The sequence below is a fragment of the Podospora pseudocomata genome, chromosome 4 (genome assembly GCF_035222375.1).
Source record: "Podospora pseudocomata strain CBS 415.72m chromosome 4, whole genome shotgun sequence".
Taxonomy (NCBI): Eukaryota; Fungi; Ascomycota; class Sordariomycetes; order Sordariales; family Podosporaceae; genus Podospora; species Podospora pseudocomata.
In genome coordinates this window covers 1837820-1856774 of record NC_085888.1, presented here as the reverse complement: position 1 = coordinate 1856774, position 18955 = coordinate 1837820, and the positions used below count along the sequence as shown (strand labels likewise).

General features: G+C 52.8%; 6 protein-coding genes across 6 annotated transcripts; 2 read left to right on the top strand and 4 right to left on the bottom strand.

The window, feature by feature from the left end:
* Nucleotides 1-27: 27 nt before the first annotated feature.
* QC762_409270 (uncharacterized protein) lies at nt 28-1696 on the top strand. Its single transcript, XM_062890381.1, has 3 exons — nt 28-220; nt 284-1049; nt 1107-1696. Exons 1-3 carry the CDS (start codon nt 74-76, stop codon nt 1190-1192), a joined length of 999 nt encoding a protein of 332 aa, XP_062743540.1. The 5' UTR covers nt 28-73; the 3' UTR covers nt 1193-1696.
* Nucleotides 1697-2388: 692 nt separating this feature from the next.
* QC762_409280 (uncharacterized protein) lies at nt 2389-4296 on the bottom strand (the record flags this gene model as incomplete). The annotated part of the gene is made up of 2 exons (XM_062890382.1): nt 2389-3533; nt 3600-4296. The coding sequence occupies 2 exons, from the start codon at nt 4294-4296 to the stop codon at nt 2389-2391; spliced, it is 1842 nt and encodes a 613-aa protein (XP_062743539.1).
* A 1663-nt stretch (nt 4297-5959) lies between these two features.
* Nucleotides 5960-8492, bottom strand: QC762_409290 (uncharacterized protein). The gene is made up of 3 exons (XM_062890383.1): nt 8429-8492; nt 7445-8355; nt 5960-7383 (listed from the first exon to the last, which is right to left on the bottom strand). Exons 2-3 carry the CDS (start codon nt 7573-7575, stop codon nt 6351-6353), a joined length of 1164 nt encoding a protein of 387 aa, XP_062743538.1. The 5' UTR covers nt 7576-8355; nt 8429-8492; the 3' UTR covers nt 5960-6350.
* A 279-nt stretch (nt 8493-8771) lies between these two features.
* Nucleotides 8772-9957, bottom strand: PEX11 (Peroxisomal membrane protein PMP27; the record flags this gene model as incomplete). Its single annotated transcript, XM_062890384.1, has 2 exons — nt 8772-9340; nt 9416-9957. The coding sequence occupies 2 exons, from the start codon at nt 9955-9957 to the stop codon at nt 9178-9180; spliced, it is 705 nt and encodes a 234-aa protein (XP_062743537.1). The 3' UTR covers nt 8772-9177.
* Nucleotides 9958-10667: 710 nt separating this feature from the next.
* QC762_409310 (uncharacterized protein) lies at nt 10668-12162 on the bottom strand (the record flags this gene model as incomplete). The annotated part of the gene is made up of 4 exons (XM_062890385.1): nt 11822-12162; nt 11734-11759; nt 11300-11679; nt 10668-11211 (listed from the first exon to the last, which is right to left on the bottom strand). The coding sequence occupies exons 1-4, from the start codon at nt 11862-11864 to the stop codon at nt 10668-10670; spliced, it is 993 nt and encodes a 330-aa protein (XP_062743536.1). The 5' UTR covers nt 11865-12162.
* A 590-nt stretch (nt 12163-12752) lies between these two features.
* On the top strand, nt 12753-18429 carry QC762_409325 (uncharacterized protein). Its single transcript, XM_062890387.1, has 3 exons — nt 12753-16418; nt 16473-16532; nt 16608-18429. Exons 1-3 carry the CDS (start codon nt 16367-16369, stop codon nt 16787-16789), a joined length of 294 nt encoding a protein of 97 aa, XP_062743535.1. The 5' UTR covers nt 12753-16366; the 3' UTR covers nt 16790-18429.
* Nucleotides 18430-18955: the final 526 nt, after the last annotated feature.

The window sequence follows — 18955 nt, the reverse complement described above, 5'->3', positions numbered from 1 at the left end:
TGCGAAAACCCAGTTCAAGTGAATCTAGAAATGGTCCGTGCGTTTACTATTCTGGTCTCCCATCCTGGGTTGAATGAGCATCACGCGCCCCGCCAACTTTTCAACTGTCATCCTTCGACACGACTGCAAAGTATCCATCGACTTTGGATCTCCGCACGTGCAAAACACAGTCAACATGAGCGCTGAACTAGAAGCCGAGAGACAAGAGTACGAGAATCAGGTATGTGCAACCCCTACCCATCCCCTGCTGCTTGAACCGTGTCACTAAGCTGACTGAATCCAGCTCGAACTCGTCGTCACATCGCTCAAAGATGATCCCGATAACGCCGAACTCCAGACCCTCAAGGGTGACCTTGAGGGCATGATCCAGATGATCAATGATTCCATCGCTGAGTTGAAGCCTAAATCCGCGCCCGCGCCGCCGAAGCGACAGCCCTCCCCACCGCCAGCGCCAAAGGAGAAGTGGTCGCGAGAGAACCACCCAGCCTTCAAGAAAGCCGGCCCCGAAGCGGCCGAGGAGAAGGAGTCGGACGTCGTTGTAAACTACCAAGTCAACGACACAGTGATGGCCAAATGGGCGACTGGCGACAAGGGCTTCTACCCGGCGAGAATCACGTCAGTTACCGGCTCCAAGACCGCGCCGATTTACACTGTCAAGTTCAAGAGCTATGATACGGTTGAGACGTTGAGAGCGAAGGATATAAAGCCCATGCCTGCCCAGAAGCGCAAGGCTGACGGGATCAGCACAGCGCCTACAGCCGGCCCGTCTTCCTCATCATCTACCCCAGCCTACGGTTCGGGTTCTGCGACGCCAACAGTGAACAATGGGATCGTCAAGTCTGCTCCTGCTGACATGTACCCCCAGGCGCAGGCCGCGGCGGAGAACAACCCAGACGAGAAGCCGAAACCGAAGTTCAAGAAGATAAAGGCGACGAAGGAGCTGGAGGCGGGGAAGAATAAGTGGCAGGAGTTTACTCAAAAGGGAAAGTTTGGGAAGGCTGCGAAGAAGGAGAGCATGTTCCGCACGCCGGAGGGTGTCAAGGGGAGAGGTATGTCTTGTCTGATGTCCACTTGCATGGGAAACCAATTGCTAACTTGCTGCATAGTCGGGTTTACTGGCTCTGGCCAGACCATGCGCAAAGACCCTACCCGCAGTCGGCACATCTACCAACCCAACGAAGATTTGGATTGAGCAATTCTTCAAAAGAGTCTTGGACTAACTCGGGTTGTTTTCTACTTTCAGAACCTTTTTCCGGCCCCCCATGGGAGACTATTCATTCTCGTCCCGGCGTTCATAGCGGCATCATCATTCGACATATCATCAGCAAGGAGGACATGACGGCTAGCGTTGGGATCAACTGGCTGAGATCAATGGGAGGGAATTTGGCGTTTATGGTCTTGCTATCATTCGCTCGGGTTGCTCCCTGGTTTGCCCTGCTCTTGATTCCGTTTCTACTTTTGAGAAGAAGATGGATGGCTAACAGTGGTGCTCCGCAATATGTGACCAAACCAGCTACTTCACCAATAGAGGGCTCAGTTGGCCGACCTTTGTTGAGTATCTTGCGCATAATCACGGGGCAAGGGGCTAATGGAAGGCTGTACATAGATTCGATTGGCCTGGGAGATGGCGGGTCATTGGGGCTGCCATCTCACTTGCTGCTGTTCCATGTAGTAATAAGATACCCTACGCTATCCATCTTGTTGAGTTCTGCTGTTTTGGGGCTACGGGAGCGTTGGGGGTTGGAACTCCACACATGTCAACGCCGCCACCCTCATCGTCTGGCACTACTCCACGCCACAACCAAACTTTACAGTCTGCCTGGGCATTTGATTTTGAATTTCTGGCAGTGTTTTCGTGGGGCGGTAGTATAGCGGTCATTACAACCCCGAGTTTGAGCGAAGACCCAGGTTCGACTCCTGGCCCACCGCGCAGCGTTTGTCTTTCCAACATTTGCTTTTTTTTTCTTTTTTTTTCTTTTTTTTCTTCATAACATTGCTCAGCAATCGGGTTGCTGTTTTGGATGATATCGGATATCTTTGTGCTGTTCTACCTTGTATATGCTAGACTGAAACCTGCACTGTCCCTGTTTGTCCCTGAAAGAAAGAAATGAACAAGACGCCATCCATCACCACCACACGCGCCGCCTCCAGCCCAGGGGTATGTTTGTTTGTAATGTAGAAGATGAAAGAGAGCTCCCGAATAGCCGAAAAATCAGAAATGATAGCAAGGAAGATGTCTCCCAGATCCAAAAAAAAAAAAAAAAAACAATGTTAGTTACCCTGACCAAAAAGTCCCATTGCCAAATATCACCACTGGTATCAAGCATGCCCGAATTTCCCAAACAAAAAGAAAGAATAGAAAGCCCCCCCTCCCCCCCCCCAACCCCTTTACACATCCCCAATCTCAACAATCGTCTTATGGCCCCCAGCCCCTGACCCACCCCCATACAGCATCTCCATCACCCTCCCCTTCTGCCGGCTCCTCACCCCCTCAAGATACCCCCCCGCCTCCTCCAACCCCCTCACTTGCTCCTCCAGCGTCAGGGTGCTAGAGTTGATACTCCTCACCAGCGGGCTGACAAGCTTCCTCCTCAGCGCCTCCAGACTAGCCTTGAGAGCCAACAACTTCTGGTTATGCTCCACCAGCACACCCTTATTCCTCACCGTCTTCTCCCTCACATCCTTCAGCAGTTCCCGATTCTTCTCAAACTTTGCTAGTTCCCCCTTTTTAGCGCCTAGGAGACGGACCCAGAGGGAAGAGAGGAGGTCGTTGTGGAGGGACTCCTGATTTGATGACTCGCGCGTTACGGTTCGGGTCAGGGTTAGGAACTGGGAGTCTATTGAAGAGAAGAGTCGAAACAGGGATAAGGAGTGGGAGAGTTCGGATTCTACCGCCTCTTCGAGCACGTTGAGCAGTTCGTTGAATGTGCGTTGGAGGGTTCGCTGTGTCCGCTGGGGGTGGGTCGGGCCGAAGATGGAGGGGATGAAAGGGAGGGATAAGATGTTGTTGATGAGGGGAGACGGGGGAGGGGAGGAGGAGAGGGTGGAGAGTTCGCGACGGGCCCAGGACATGGTGATCAGAATCCCGTCAATGTCCCCGTCGACGTTGGCGAAGAATTTGGTCAGCTCCAACGACAAAATCTGGAGGGAGTCGGCCAGGTCGTCGAGGGTGGAGACGATTAGGGGGGCCGAGGTGAGGTTGCTTGTTCTGATGGATTCGGACAGGTCCCAGACTGCGACCGAGGTGGCTTGGAGGGATGTCACTTGGGCTGCGCCGTTTTCGGAGTAGTAAATCAATGGCTCGAGCGAGCGGGCGACGGAGGCGACTTTGACGAGGTCGGGGACTGGAGGAGGGGTGAGGGGGTGGGTGAGGTGACGCGTCACGATGAAAGAGAGGAGGGCAATGAGGAGGGAGGTGAAGAGGGAGGTTTTGGACCGTGTGACGGATTGGGAGACGCACCGGAAAAAGTTGATGGTGGCATCGATGGGTTCGGTGCGGTGTTGGACTTCGGCGTGGACGGCGAAGCGAATGTCTGAAGACACGGCATGAGATTTGCGTTGTGCGGTGATGGGAGAGAGGAAACAAGAGCAAAACTCACAGTTATCAGCAATTTCTTCTTCTGGTTTTGGCGTCGTCACGGGTCCATCCCGAACTGGCGAAAATTCTGGAATCGCACTCAAAGCCACCCCTCTTCCTTGCTGCTGCTCCTCCTCCTCCCAGTCCTCCTGTTTAATCTTGATGGTGGTCTCGTCGATGCTCCCCAGCTTCTTTTGCTCCTGCTGCTGGTTGTTTCCGTATATTTGGTGATTCTTCCAGTAGTTGTCCTCCAACTCTGGACTCCTCCCCTTTTCCGGGGACACACTCTCCGGCAACCTCGTCCTGATCGCCTCCTGCAAGATCTCATCATTCAACCAGTGTGCATCCTCCCCCATTTGCCCACGACCCCCTCCATACCCCGCCAGCCCATCCATCACACTATCGGGACTATCCTCCCTCATCGACCTCCCCAGCAAATCATACTGCCTGTTAAACCCATCCCGCTGGCGGTCACTCCTGATCACCGTCTGGGGCTGCCAGAAGCCGCTGCTGCGACCTCCGTCTCCCAGCCGTCTCCACGCCGGAGGAGAATATCCGCCCCCAGAAACCTCCAGATCCTCTAGATCGCTGTCCCCATCCCCCATCTCTGTCTCGCTCAGCGGATCGGTTGCGGCCGAGTGGTACCCGTACGACGGTTGCAACGACTTGGGTTGTTTGTTGCTGCCGTAGTAATCTGCCATCCTTGCCGTGTCCACCATCACCGTCGCTGCCGTCTCTTTCCCTACTATCCCGTTCCTTATCCCTCGACGACCGCTTCTCACTCTTACTCCCGCTCCTGATCTTCAACAGCGACGACGTCCTCTTCTCCTTTTCCCTCCTCCGTTCGCTCCCCCAGCCAAGTTCCCCGATAAGCTCCCTCCCGGGTAACAACCCCGGCCTCAGATCCTCAATCTCCTGCTTCCTCTTCTTGATCCTGCGCCTCCGTTCGTACTCCCTCTGCTCCTCCCTCTCCTCCGCGTCGGGCTCCTCGATGATGGGCTGGAGCACCGTCTTTTGAAACTCACCGTCTTCCTCCTCGGAGTAGAACGGGCCCTGCAGAGAAAAAAACTGCTTGATCCGGTAGAAGAAATTGGCCCTTGACGCGGGCGTGGATGATTTGATTAGAGGCGGGAGGTAGAGGAAGGCGAAGAAGAGTGAGACGACTAGGGACGCGATCCAAGCTGAGGGCGCGATGGTGATGCTGATTAGGGAGACGTTGTTGTTGATTGTGAAGAGTGAGGGCATTAGAGATGAATGAAGTGAATGAAATGGTTCGGTCAGGAAAAAAAAAAGGGGGAGGATATGGATGACCGAAGCGGAGCTAGGGAGATAAGTAGGTAGACTGGTGGTGTGGTAGGGATGAGAGGAGGAGGGGTGAGGAGGGGTGTGCGGGCGTTTGGTTTGGCTATCAGTTCCAGGCAGCGGTGTGGTAGTGTTCTTGGTAGTGTGTTCGTTTGGGCTATCAGACAAGCTGAAATAAAACGAGCGATGCGAAAAGGCCTGCTTTACTTTTGCATTCTAGTATATGTTCTGTGTTGTTGTTTGTATTTCCCAAGAAGAAGATGAAAATGAAAATGAAAATGAAAATAAAAATGAAAATAGAAATAAAAATAAAAATAAAAATAAAAATAAAAATAAAAATAAAAAATCTAGAAAACCCAAATCTGGCATGAGAGACCCCATTCAATAATTCCCTTTCGGTCTCCCCTCTCAGCTGTGACTCTCACCCATCCCTCAGTCCACACAACGCACACTGCGAACGTGCCTCATCCCTCAGGCCCCGCGCGCACGGCCAGCTCATAAAACCCCACCAATATCATCGCGTGGTAATAAACCTATTCCCCCAGCACCCCGCTCTGCCCTAAAAAAAAATAAGAGGCTGGGATCCATCCATTGCCTCCTTCTTCGGCACTCAAACCAACGCCCTGTACACGTGTTGTCAGACACCTCTCACAGACCAATCATCTTCAACGCGCAACGCGCGTGGAACAAGGTCGGTGCCGTTTCAGGTTGTGTAACCGTTGGTCCAAACAAAGTTTTATGGGCGTACTTCTCTGGTTGGTTAAACGTCTTGACTTGTTGTTTGAAGAGCACGCGCGCTGCTGTACAAAAAGCCGGTGAAGGTAAAGAGGGCGGGGGGGGGGGGACCGTGCGCCTAAAGGGATGGTGGAACTATAGTGGGGCAAATAGTTCTTATCACCCCGCGTTTGGTCGTTATCAGTTTAATTGATTTTGGCTCCACACCGTTCGATCACCTGGTCAGCATCATGGGTTCAGGAAAACAAAAAGGCCAGGGTTTGGCAATGAGGGTGAGGTGAGTGAGTGAGAGCGGTTAGTTAGAAGAGAGGAGCTCCATTTCAATGTGCCTGTGCCATATATCACCGGGAATCAGGAGAAGAAAGATTGATATATGGTATCTGTTGGGAAAATATACACGTCTAGCCCAAGGCCCGTAGGTACTCCCCCCCCATAGTCGGCCGCTTGTCCCCAAGTGAGGTCGCCATACGACTCGTGTCATGCCGCCCGGGGTTCAACACACCACATATATACACCCCCTTTTCTCACCACCCTCCTCAGTCCAGCTCTACACTCTCCAACGCCTTAGCTATAAACGCCTCCTCCTCGCTCCCCTTCTCCTCCTCACTCACCTCACTCCCCTTCTTCTCCTCCTCGCTCACCTCACGCCCCCCCTCCCCATCCTCACTACTCTCCTCCGTCTCCGGCGGCGTCTCCATCCCCTTCCTCCCCCCTTCCGTCCTGCTCAGATTCCTCCTCAACAGACACATCTCCACCGTGATCCCCGGCCCAAAAGCACAACCCACAACCAACTCCCTCGCCCCCCCCCCCCCGGAGCCACCCCATCCATCTCCTTCCCCCTCAACCGATTCAGCACGCTAAAAATCGTCGCCGAGCTCGAGTTTCCATGATTGACATACGTATCATAGCTCGCCCTCATGTGCTCCGGCTGTATCCCCAGCACCTTCTCGGCCCCCGTGAGAATCGTCGCTCCCCCCGGGTGCATCGCCCAGTCAAAGTCCTTTGGCGAGCCATACCCCTCCGGGAGCTTCTTTCCCGACATTAACGAGTTATACGTCGGTTCCAAGACCGACGCTGTGAGGTTCGGGACGCGAGGGGAAAGAACTACTTTCCAGCCTTGGGGGTGCGTGTCAAAGCCGAGGTCTTGTTCCGTGTCGGGGACGGTTTGGTGCCTCCAGTCGAGAAGGCTATAGACTGGTGGCGGTAGCGGTTCGGTTGGTGAAAAGGGGATGTCGTTTGAGACGACTACCGCCGAGGCGCAGTCGCTGAACAAACAAACCCCAATTCTCGTCTCCTGATTACTATGTATGGATTCCAGTTCCGAGCGGACTAACGTCGTGGAGATCTCCAACGCAACAACCAATATCCTCGCGGGCAATCCCCTCGTGCTATGGCCTAGGCAGAGATTGGCTGCTGTTCTCAGCGCTGCCAAGCCACCTGAGCAACCAACGCCATGAAGCAGAGTTTTCTCAACGAATGGAGAGAGACCGAGGGCTTTGGCGACGTAGTGGTCGTATCCTGGGTTGGCAGAATCAGTGCAGGTTGCTGAGACCATGTGGGTGATTTGTGATACGTCGGTGATGTGCGCTTCGGCAAGTGCTTCTTTCGAGGCCGAGATGGCGAGGGGGACACCGTCGGACATGAAGACATCGTGGAGTTGGGCGATCGTTGGTGGTTCGGGTTGGTTTACGAGCCAGTGGTCCGGTCGGCCTATGGAGGAGCGCTTGTCGATGCCGGTGAAGCGGTTGATGGCGAGGACTTTTTGCATGCTGTGAGGGAGCAGTCAGCCAATGGTCTCGAGAGTAGGAAAGTGTGAGGGGCGACACATACGCTGGTGTTTCCGGATGGTAGCGCTTGCTCAGTTCCTCGACCGCGCGGGAGTCAAGAGTGTAAGGAGGGTATCGGGTTCCCAGGCCCAGGATGGAGAGACCCAGCTCTCTGGCTTCCGTCGAGACAGACATCTTCGAGGTTGGAGGAAAAAGCAGGAGAGTTGACGGATTGTCGGGGCGTCAGTTGGTGGTGAGTGAGGCCGAATGGGGTATTAAATGATGCTGTTCGCGCTCCGGGTCAAATATGTGCCGCGGGGAGGCCTGGAGGGGCAAACACGGTATTGTTGGGAGGCAGATATGCAGGTTCCCAACCTCGGTTTTGTTATTGCCCGTAGGTACTCGTCCAGAGGGCAAGCGAATGATTACTGAGCACGTGTCAAGTCACAAGTGAAGCTATCACGATGCTCAGATCCTCAACAGTGCCAATCCTCAGCAAAGGTTTTTGTTGAAGGGCCCAGGCTCAGTGGCAGCAGTTCCGGTTGCGGTTGGGGAGGGTCGTCAATATGAGAAGGTCGTCAATATGAGAGGGGCTGGTGGCGGCGGGACGAAAACTGGACGAATGCGGGACGAGACACAAGAGAAGGAGGGAGGAACTCTTTCGAAAGACCAAAGTTTCCCCAAGATATGGATCAGGAAGCATTCAGCGCCAGGCACACCAACCAGCAACCTGGGAACTGTAAGCGGGGTGCTAGCCAACTTGAAATACGGATACAAAAACGTCACGACTGGATCTAGCCGCCGCCAGAATGGAACCTCAGCCCGGCCGCCATTGAAACCGAGAGGATCTGAAGAAGGTGCCGAGGGGTTAGCTCCCCTGATGAAACAGGCATTTTGAATACCCCCCGTCATCCCGCTGCTGCTGGGAATCTGCCTGGAAGCGTCTTGGCTCGATCACTGACCGATTGCTTGGGCCTGTCGCATCGCAGATGTGAGTTGTAGGATCCCAGCATCGTCATCCAACTCTGGCGGGGTTGAAGTCACCGACATGGCTGGAAATGTGGCACGTGATGACACCTATGCAAAGCTGTCTACGCTCTTCATGATATCTCGCATCCATCTCATTTGGTGAGGGCATGAAGAGTGACACTGGACGTTGCTGTCGCATTTGATAAGAGGTTTAGCAGGGGGGTTGGGGGAGGGAGGGGGGCGTTCACTGTCTCGTCCAAGCTTCCGCAACGAACCCCACCAAACTCCGGCAGCTTGGGGTTCGGTGTCCACACGCCCGGGACCGAAATGGAGTCATCGGCTTTCGGACAAGGATCAACACTTCCAGCCAAGGGTTCTCACGAGGGGTTCAATTCTCTCAAATCATGGAGGGATTCAATAAATGCTACCGTGAAGGGAAATTGCATTGCAAGAAAGCTACCTGCGCAAAATAAATCAAGCCTGAAACAGCTTCACCAAAGCATTCTAAACATTACCCATCGACCTCATCCAAAACCATGCAAACACAACAAGCTGAATTTCCAAAGCTGACATGTGAAAGAGCTACCACGAGTTACACGTACAACTACAGCAACGAGAAACCACCAAACACAACTCTGAATCTCAAAAAAGAGAAAAGGTATCAAAACACCGCTCGTCCTACCAACTCATCCACCTCCTGCCAAAACACATCTGCAATCATCGTCTGTCCGTTGCTATTTCGCCAGCCAGCAACCCCCGTTCTGTAAATTTTGTCGGTTTCCCCGTCCCCTCTCCCAATCCCCCTCAATCATCCCGAAACCTGACTTCCTAGGCGGTCTTGTTCCACTGCGAGTACACACCCAGCAAGCTGCTGACGGTACCAGCCAAACCAACAATGCCATCATCAAAGTTGACCCAGGCCAGAGCAGAAAGAGGAACAGTAATGTCGCAGATATCCGAAGTAAGCTGCAACCTGCTAGCCGCACGTTCCCTATTCCCAACGTTAGCATCATCATCATCATCATCATCATCCTCGTCGTCCATCCACCCCTTTTCGAAAACATACTTGGCAATCCTCTTCCCCTCCACCACCCCCTCCCCCTCCTTCCGATCAACCTTCTCCTCCCTCTTCTTCAACTGCCAAAGCGTATACAGCTGCCCAACAATACTAAACGTAATCCCCGCAGCCCAAAACCTATACGCCTCCTGCTGCAGCCTCTTCGCGTTAGGGCTCTTCTTGATCCCCGTCGCATCCAGCAACGTCAGCAGATCCATCGAGAGATACCCCGCGTAACCGAGCTGCCTCCCCACGGCAGTGTATCTCAGCACGGGGTCCATCGTCTTGTTGTCCGCCGCCAGCGCGGCAGCCTTGAAGTGCTCGACGTTTTTGCCCGCGCGGAGGACCTTGCGGACGAGGCCGAACTGCTTCTTCATGGTCTCCCATGGTTGGATGGCCGTCTTGGTCGCGTTGGTGCGGAGGAGGTACCAGGCGTAGAAGCGGGCAAAATACTGGAGCGTGCGGAGGAGCTTGTCGCGGCCGACGGTGGTGCCGACGAACTTGAGGTAGTGGGTGATGGTGGGGTGGTAGATTACTGCGTCGGCGACCATTTTGTCTGACTGTCTTCTGGAGCTTGTCGCGGCTTGCGATTTCTGGATGGTTCGGTTGTTGTTGCTGCGAGTGCGGTTGTGAGCGAGCGCAATTTACGTCGGTAGGTACCTAGCTGGCTTGCAGTCGCAATGACAGAGAAACAGTAAAAAGAAGAGAGAAAAGAGAAGAAAGATTTTGGTCACGAGAGCTCGGAAAAGGAAGGGAGAGAAGAAGAAGGTTAGTGTCGCCTCTTGATGAAAGAAAGACACAGGTGAGAGGGATGACCCCTGGCCTTGGAATCCCACGGGCTTGCGGGATGGGTTCCAAGTTGCGCTGCGCGCCGAATGGCGTTTGCCGGGGGAAGAAAGCACAGCCGAGGTCGGGTTCGGGGGGGCACATGAAGAGGTGGGGTTGGGTCGGTAGTTGGAGCTAACGACTCGCTAAGACGACGCTTCCAACGGTCGGGGGTTAGGGTATTCTAGGAACCTTCTTCTAGCAACCCCCTCTGACCACCGAGATAACTATGAATGAACATGGCATATTGAACATGATGTGTCGTGATCTTCATGCTGACCATGAAGATCATTCTCGTCCTATTATCCAGAAGTCATAGTTCTGTCATACAAGATGCCATCAAGACAAGACAAACAAGTAACCTGCTAACGATTCATGACAACCTCCCAGAAAATGCCCCGCCTTCTACTCTAAAAGTACAGTCGCAAAACATGCTCTATAGCTTAGGCGCCGGCTTAACCAACGCAAGTCGCTCCTTGAGAGTATCCTCGGCCTCCCTCTCGATTCTCGCAACCAGGTCCTTGCAGGTCGGGATGTCGTTGATGAGACCGATAACCTGACCAGCAGTCCAGACACCGTACTCTGGGTCTCCGTTGATGAACACCTCTCTGCCGCGCTTTCCGCTGACATAGGGAGCAATCTCGGAGAACTCGCCCGTCTTGCTCTCCTGCTCAACCTTGAGCGCCTGTTCCGTCACCTTGTTCTTGTACAGACGGGTGGTGTTGCGCCACCGGCGGAGGACGAGCGTGGTGTCGGTCTCCTGCGCCTTGACAATCTGCTCCTTGATGTTGTGGTGGATAGGGGACTCGACCGTGCACAGGAACCGGGTGCCCATGTTGACGCCGCAGGCACCGAGGCACAGGGCGGCGGCCAGACCTTGGCCATCAGCAAAGCCACCAGAGGCGATGAAGGGCACCTTGAGGGTCTGGCGCGCCTTGCTGAGGAGGATAAAGTTGGTGATGTCTGATTCACCAACGTGGCTGTGACGTCTGTTAGCGCCTGCTCGGCAGGGGAAGGATAGTCCATGGTGGGAAAATCCGGGGAAGTGGAGTTTGTCTGAACACGTACCCAGCGCACTCGAAACCATCAATGCTCAAAAAGTCGACGCCGAGCTTAACGGCGGACTGAGCATGCCTGATCGTCGTGCACTTGTGGAGGACAATGCAGCCGGCCTTCTTGAGCTTGGAAATCACAGGCCCGGGAGAGTTGCCGGCAGTCTCGACGATCTTGACGCCCTCGTCAATGATGACCTGGGCGTAGGCCTCGTAATTTGGGGGGACGAGAGCAGGCAGGAGAGTGATGTTGACACCGAATGGCTTGCTGGTCAGCTTCCGGCACTTCCGGATCTCCTGGCGAAGGCCCTCGGGCTCTGGGAAGATGAGGGCAGTAATAATGCCCAAGCCGCCGGCGTTGGACACAGCGCTCGCCATCTCAGCGTATCCAACATGCTGGCCACTGTGTTAGCAACCATATTTACATGGCAAACTGGAGGTGTGATTTACCTGCATGCCACCCTGAACAACAGGGACTGTAGAAGGTGAAATGTCAGTTTGACTTTGTCCATCACCATGTCGAGTGAGGGATACGTACCAGCGATGCCGAGCCGGCGGGTCAGCTCCGTGTCGAAAGGCATCTTCAAATACGGCGTGACAAAAGTTTCAGAGTAAATTACGGGAGCGGATCCGGGCTGCGATGGTACAAGAGAGAAGGTCAGGTCGGACAGGAGGTCGGGGAGATGCTGAGGGACGGGTGATGATATTCATATCACCGGCAGTGGCCAGTCAGATGAGACACAGCCATGTCCTGGCGACGTCGTGCTAGGCCGTTGCTGGGCAGGGTCCAGCCGAGGCACAAAGTCAGGAGCGTGGACAAAGCCGAGCGGTTCTGGGAGTTGGAGAAGCATGTGTAATAATTACGCGCTAAACAGAGGGATTACGGGTTGGGGTAGGCGTTTTCGGCGAGAAAAGGCAGGATTGGTGCTGGTAATTACAGCCCCAGGATTTCAGCTGCGCGTGGGGTGGGACGGCTGTGGGTCAGATGACGACAGCTGACATGCCTCGCATTTTTGGGGATTCTGGGACCAGGAATCAACTCCAACTTCAGCTCCATCCAACGGCAACGTTCGATTTCGCAACGGTTGAGCTTCTTCTTACTTGGATGTACCTTGTTCAATCCCTAAGTTTTCAATGATTCTCGCTCGATATTTGATAAAATCAATTCTTGGGCCTCTCTGCCTTCCACCTCATCGCTTTCCTTGCTTTCCATACCGATCCATCGCGCCCATGGGATTTTTCGTACATCTGTTGGTGAGAAACAGCCCCCACCAACGATGATCCCCAACTTTTAGTAACAGCCAATAGCATAACACCAAACTTCAAGGCTCCTTAGGGCGGCTCTCTGCGATGACACTGACACGGCGCTGCAGTGACACGCTCTGCTGTGTCACGAACTCTGGATGTTTGAATGCTCGTCCTCACTCACCAGCCCGACATGATGGCTACCGCGATATGGGTGTAGGCCTGGAGAAACATCGCACAAGCAATGAGCCACAGGGCCGGCCAATCACTTGTTCTCTTATTCATATTGGTGTGCCTCAGTCAAGGCTTCAGATGTCGATTCGCTCGCCTGCCATTTCACGGCAGCGGCCCGTGGTGGCTGCAACGAAATGACTTCATCTCGTCAACATCTATCGATTCCTAATGGCAAAAGAGGACAGTATGCCGTCAATGCATAGACACCCAACCACGGCAGTTGCAGGCCCGCCTCTCCAGTTCCTGGTGCCAACAGTCGAGAATGCGATGCCCAAGCGGCGATGTTTGCAGCCGCAACGCATGGTAGTGTGCCACATCTCTGTCTTGAGTCGCCGCCATTTTCCCGAAGAGCCTCATGGCGATATATGGCAGCTGCTCCTCGACTGGCTGCCTCTGTCCACATTTAAACCCTCGTCATCCTTTGAAGTTCAAAACTCGTTCTTCAACCATACTGTGTTGCTTGTCACATCTCCCGGGGCCCTTTGCAGGCTCTGTCGGTCCCCCGGGTGACAGAGCACTCTCACGAGATGCCAATTCTTTTCCCCGACCAATCCAGGGCTGTACAGGAACGGGTCACAACAGGTGTCGCCCTCCTTTTGAAACATCTTTGACCTTACCGCATATATGTGGCACTATGCTTCTCCGGCTTTCTCTCTCGCCGGTCTTCAATTATTCATCATTTGTACCCTGCAGTGCCTCCACGCCGTTTATACCCAAACGAGGAGCTGTTTGTACACCGCATCTACTGCCGTGGCACAAATACGGTCCACTCAGCGCTTCTCATTGGTCGATATCGACTCACTGGCCAAGCGCCGGCCGCATATGGTTCGCTGTTCCACTCCCCTATTTGGCCTGACAAGTCTGGCTGACTTCGTAGCATCTCTCGATCTGATCTGGACGCTTCACCTTTACTTTGCACATCTGAGCACATCTCGCCCTTTTGCCCAGCTTGCAACCGATGCGGGAGTAAACCGCATGCCACACGAACCCAACGCTGCGGGCTGGCCAGACACTCTGTCTTCACTAGACTGTAAGGCTTGACCGAGACACTCGACGGGGGACAAGGCGTACGCGGGACGACGCCACGATTCCCGGTTTAGGCTTCGGCACATTTGATGGACATCCCGAATGGTGCCATGTACCCGTCGTCCTGGTTCGCTTCTGTGTAACAATGGTTCGTGAGCCAGGGGGCCGCTGTCACCATCTGCCGCGCCCATCTCGACCGTCTGAGATCTGATCAAGAGCCATGGCTCTTGTCTCTTTTTCGGGACCACCGATGATATACCAAAAGCCTGAAGCACGATGAGTCTCCAGCAGCAGTATGCCATCTGGCGAGCAAAGAGCGAGATCTCTGCCCGAACGGCTCGTGGAATTTACACACCAACGGCCTTGTTCCACGATACCAGAAGATGCTGCAAGATGCCGTTCTATGACATCGGCGAGGAGGGCGAAAACGGGGACGTTTTGGTTGCCCAAAGCATGGACTTGGGCTTTCTCCATTTCCCCAAGTTCCCCAGCCTGCGAGAATGAGGCTCAACAAAGCGGGTAACATCCTTGGATTCAGAGTTCGAGGACATCAGGGGTTTCAGGGCAGCCGGCTTTCGTGATTCGGCGGTATTGGCTGTACCTCCACAGGTGCACTAGCCGTCGCAAGTTCATTCCTTCCAGAACCCGAAGGATACTCCGGCTGCGTAACATACCTAGTTTCCGACGGGCCGGTAGCGACGTCCCAAGTCCCTTGATGTACTTGCCGCTCGACAAGGCACCTGTTTGCAAAGTCAGGGCGTCTCGGAGTGTCCCGGCTGTTTGGTACCCGTCATTTATGAAGACCCCGGCTGCAGACCAGCATCAACAAATGTCTGTAGCCGGAAACAAACACACAGGTATCCGATCGTAGCGATTGATTGCTCAAGACGGGCGAGATTCAACGGCAACATTTGGCGAACAGAGATCTGAAGTTCCTCTGGAGAGAGATTAGCACCACTCCGCCTGTCCAATCACAGACCGACAAGCCAGAGGGCAGCTAAAACCCGTTCCCGCAAAGCACCTGATGCTTTGGTACCTAGTGGCTCAAGGTGAAGCACAATTGCCCCCACTTACTGAGGGGCTCTACCAGCATCAACGATGCTCGGATGTGCTTGATTTAGATATGGGGATCCATTTCCACATTGACAACTCAGAAACCAAGCTCAAAAGCTCTACGCTTGGCACCCGAAGATGATGGTATTTCAGCCCAGCCCGAACTGCTGTTTCTGCACATTTCGATGCACCATCGTTTGGGTCTGGTGTTGATGAGGATGTTGCCATCGACCACCAGCTCACCTTTGGAATCCCCTGCCATTCCCCAGCGTTAGTACGTTTTGGGTAGCTTTTGGCAATCTTTGGCGTTTGGGTGGGCTTGACAACGCAACAAGCAGCCACTTTTCGAGCCGTCTGGTTCCCCATGCTCCAGCCATGGAGCATGGAAACATTGCTTTCCCCCCCTTGACCTGTTTCTCAGCATTCTCATCACGATCTGGAAAGGGAACGCCAGTGGTGACTGAGATTTTCGAACACTGCGCTCGACAAATTTGTCTCTACACCCAGTGTACAATGTGTAGCCCACTGGCGTTTGTGTTTTGTTATACTCGGTTGGGGTGCCCTCTAGCTTCTGCAGCCTGTGTTGCTTCCTTCACACCGCAGTCCCAACTTGGGGCCATGCTCTTTTCTACCTTGGTCTGCTGGATTGCCCACAGTCCCAAATTTTTTGTGGAAGTGTGGATTCGGTCCCGAGTGGCATCGGGTTCTGATCATCAAGGATTGATGACCTGGCAGCACAGAACCGCAGAGGCACGCAACACAAAAAGAAAAGACATACCGAGGAGAGAAAGTGAAGAAGGGTTTACTTGCTATCCACCACCTTGAACAGGCCCAAAAAGGAACAGAAGGACTACGTAGTTCGTAAATCCGGCCAGTCCTCAAGGTGGACATGTCAAATACCCTTCGGGTATTGTGGTGTCACTGGTCTTTTCTTTCTCATCTCCCGGCTTGACCACTTGTTTCTGCCAGCAAAGAAGCTTTGCAAAAGTATCCTTCCTCTGTTGATTCTGCCTATCTGGCTGTGTTATTCGAATGATGCAGCTGTCCGCTTCTTTCCTCTAACGTCACTCGCCGAGTTTCTCTCACAGTCAAACAGGCCCATATCCACGCCCCTTCAACCGGGGAAGACAGCACAGACCTAACGGGCCAGGGCAGCCTGCATTTTTTTTTTCTTAATTAAGCATCAAATCTTCTCGAATCTGGTTCGGACACGACATTCTTTTGCTTCTCGCCTCTGTCACAGTCTCTGGGAGCGTATCCAGCTTCTCCTCGCCGGACCGTTCCGGACTATAAAACCAGACCGCCTGAGCCTATTTCTTCCCCCACATTCATCTCAACACCTCACCCTTCACCGTTCGAAACAAAACAATTTTCATCCAAACAGCACATTTGACGACACGATACGAATACACATATACTCGATCCACACCTGATACAACACAGCCCATCCGAAAATCACCACTTCCTCCTCTTCGAAAACTATCACATTACCGACCGTTTCACTTCGAGTCTGGTCCTCCGCAAAATGGCGCCCAAGGCCAACACTAGCAAGACTCCCTGGCAAGATTCCCTGGAGAGTGAGTTCCCCCAAATACAGAATGTCTGCTTCATGTAGCTAATGACGCCGTCAGGTACTTGCCACGACCTTCAAATTGCCGCGCCGGTTTTCCAAATTGTGTCTGACCGACGAGGTATGTGAATTTCTCTTTTTTTTTTTTTTGTCCGGGAGTATGTCTTGCGAAATTTGAATGCTGACCGGAATACAGGTGGACGTACAGCATGGTCCAGCAGGGTTACCGTTTACGGAGTGACTCACGATGCCCGATTTTGGTACGATGGCAAGAACGTCAACAACGCCAAAGAAGATGCTGCTGAGGTTGCTTACAAATGGTTGAACGGCGCCTCTTCGAACCCCAGCTCACCCTCCACCACCCGAAGCGCATGGTAATGCGTTGGCTTGACAGCAAGAAGTTGATGACGGGACGAAGATTGATGGTTCGGCTGCGGAACAGTCAGACGGCCGTCCGGGACCACTTTCGGATCCCGTGATGAGTGCTGCTTGGAGATTCCGAGTCAAATTGTCTCGAAACTCCGTTTTGGTCTTGCGTTTCAACACATACCTACCATTCACCGCCACCGCTTACACGATCACGACTACTTTTCACGACACACGGATTCTCGGGCTACACTTTCGGATTACTTATATTTAACGACACTAACCATTCCTCTTCGTTGTACAATAACGACCCACACAACACACGCCGTGCTTAATACTTTCGACCGACGTACACAAGAGGAGTTTTTGGAGGGAAATCGACATTGCCACACGACACACAACGGAAACTCTTATCATGACCTGGCGCAGACTTGTTTTGTTTTGATGTTCTTTTTGGCTTATGAAACAGATTGACTTTGGTTTTGGCTTTTGTTTTTGTTTTTGTTTTCGGTTTCTTTATTCACTTGGGAGGAAACTTATCAAAGGCACATCTGACGATGATTTAGGTCTACTTGGGAGTTCGCTGATGGCCAGATACCCCTGGGAGGCATTGCTGAGTGGGTGGTTCTTTGGGCTGGAAGGCTTGTCTTTTTCAGCACATGAACGGACACATGGCTTTAACTCGAGAGGATCTGGAGTCTTGGTGGAACTCACTGGCGGCTCGAAATTGTTGGACTTTTATGGAAAATGGGAATTGCAAAATATTGGGGTTTTTGGGTGGTTGTTCTGGCTGCTTGGTTTCTTTGTCTTTTCCTTGGCTGGCTTCGAGTTTCTCTCTTGTTTGGATTTGATGGTGGGGGGCGGAATGAGGACGCTTGGGAGGCGGTATGGAGGGCGGTTTGGTTGGTCTTTTACTGCGGCGTCTACTTCTGTTGTGGTCTTGGTCGGTTACAACTCTGTGACCTTGAGCTTGGCCCGGGCGGGATGGATGTAGCAGTGTTGGATCGCACTACCGAAGCACCATACTGTTGAACAAAGTATTCGACATGTCACCTATCTTCAAGTCGAAAAGCAAGGGAAAGATTACCGGGCCGATATCGACGACAACGGATCGAGCTTCAGCACACCGCTTCGGAACAACCCAACGGCGAACGGTTTTAAAAACATGTTAAAAAAAGGTGGAACTGGGCTGGGATATAATGCAAGGAGGCTGGGAACAAGATTGATCCTTTTTTTTTATTGGTAAATGGCGGAGGATATGTTGGAATTTGCTTTCATCTATCTCTATTTTTTTCACGTTGATATCCGAGTTGTTTTCTGTTTTTTTTTTTGGTTTTCTTGATGACATGAGATTGGAAAAGAATTTTGTTGTTTTAGACTGTTAATATTTACTGGGTTTTTTTTTTCTTTCTTTTTTGGTTTGTTTGAACTCTTGTCTGTCTGTATGTATGTATGTATGTTTGTGTGCTTGTATGCTTGCTGGTATTTGTAGATATTGAAACTTACTAACATCTTCACAGGAAAGCAAAGAGTGGAGGAGGAGGAAGGGTGGTTTGTGGGAGGTCGTTCGTGGCCAGGATAGGAAATGCCAAGCTTCTGACTTACACCGCTTCAAACCAAGGCTTTTTCCCGTGTTGTCGGGTCTCGACTAGGGGAAGTGAGGGATCTTCGGGCCAATCAAGGTTGTTGAGGTGGGGGGTGTGCTGGGCTGGAGAGGGTTGGATTTTGGGGAGATTTTCGGTGACGTGGTGGAGGAATGGGGGAGGTGGTCCCGTGATGGTGGTGAGGGTGGTGGGAGTGGGAGAGGAGGGGTTTTTTTTATGTTTTGGGCTAACTTGATGGGGGAAGTGTGTACATGAATGCATGCAGATATATATAAACATCGATGTTGTGATTTGAGTGTCGTTCTTGTGTGTCTGATAGAGAGGATTCGGCTTCCTGTGAGATGTATCTACCTACAATTAGGAAAGGTGTCGCTGAGGCAGCATCTCTGGAGGTTCAACAACTAGGATGTCATGAGGAGAAGAGGTCAGCTAAGGAGGGTAGACCTGGGCTCACCAGTTCATGGGAATGACGGTGATTGGTCTCTGCAACTCCCACTGCAATCACAACAACCACACAACATATGCGGTGTCACTAGACTCGAAGAGAAGAAAAAGAAAAAGCTCGGATGGGGGA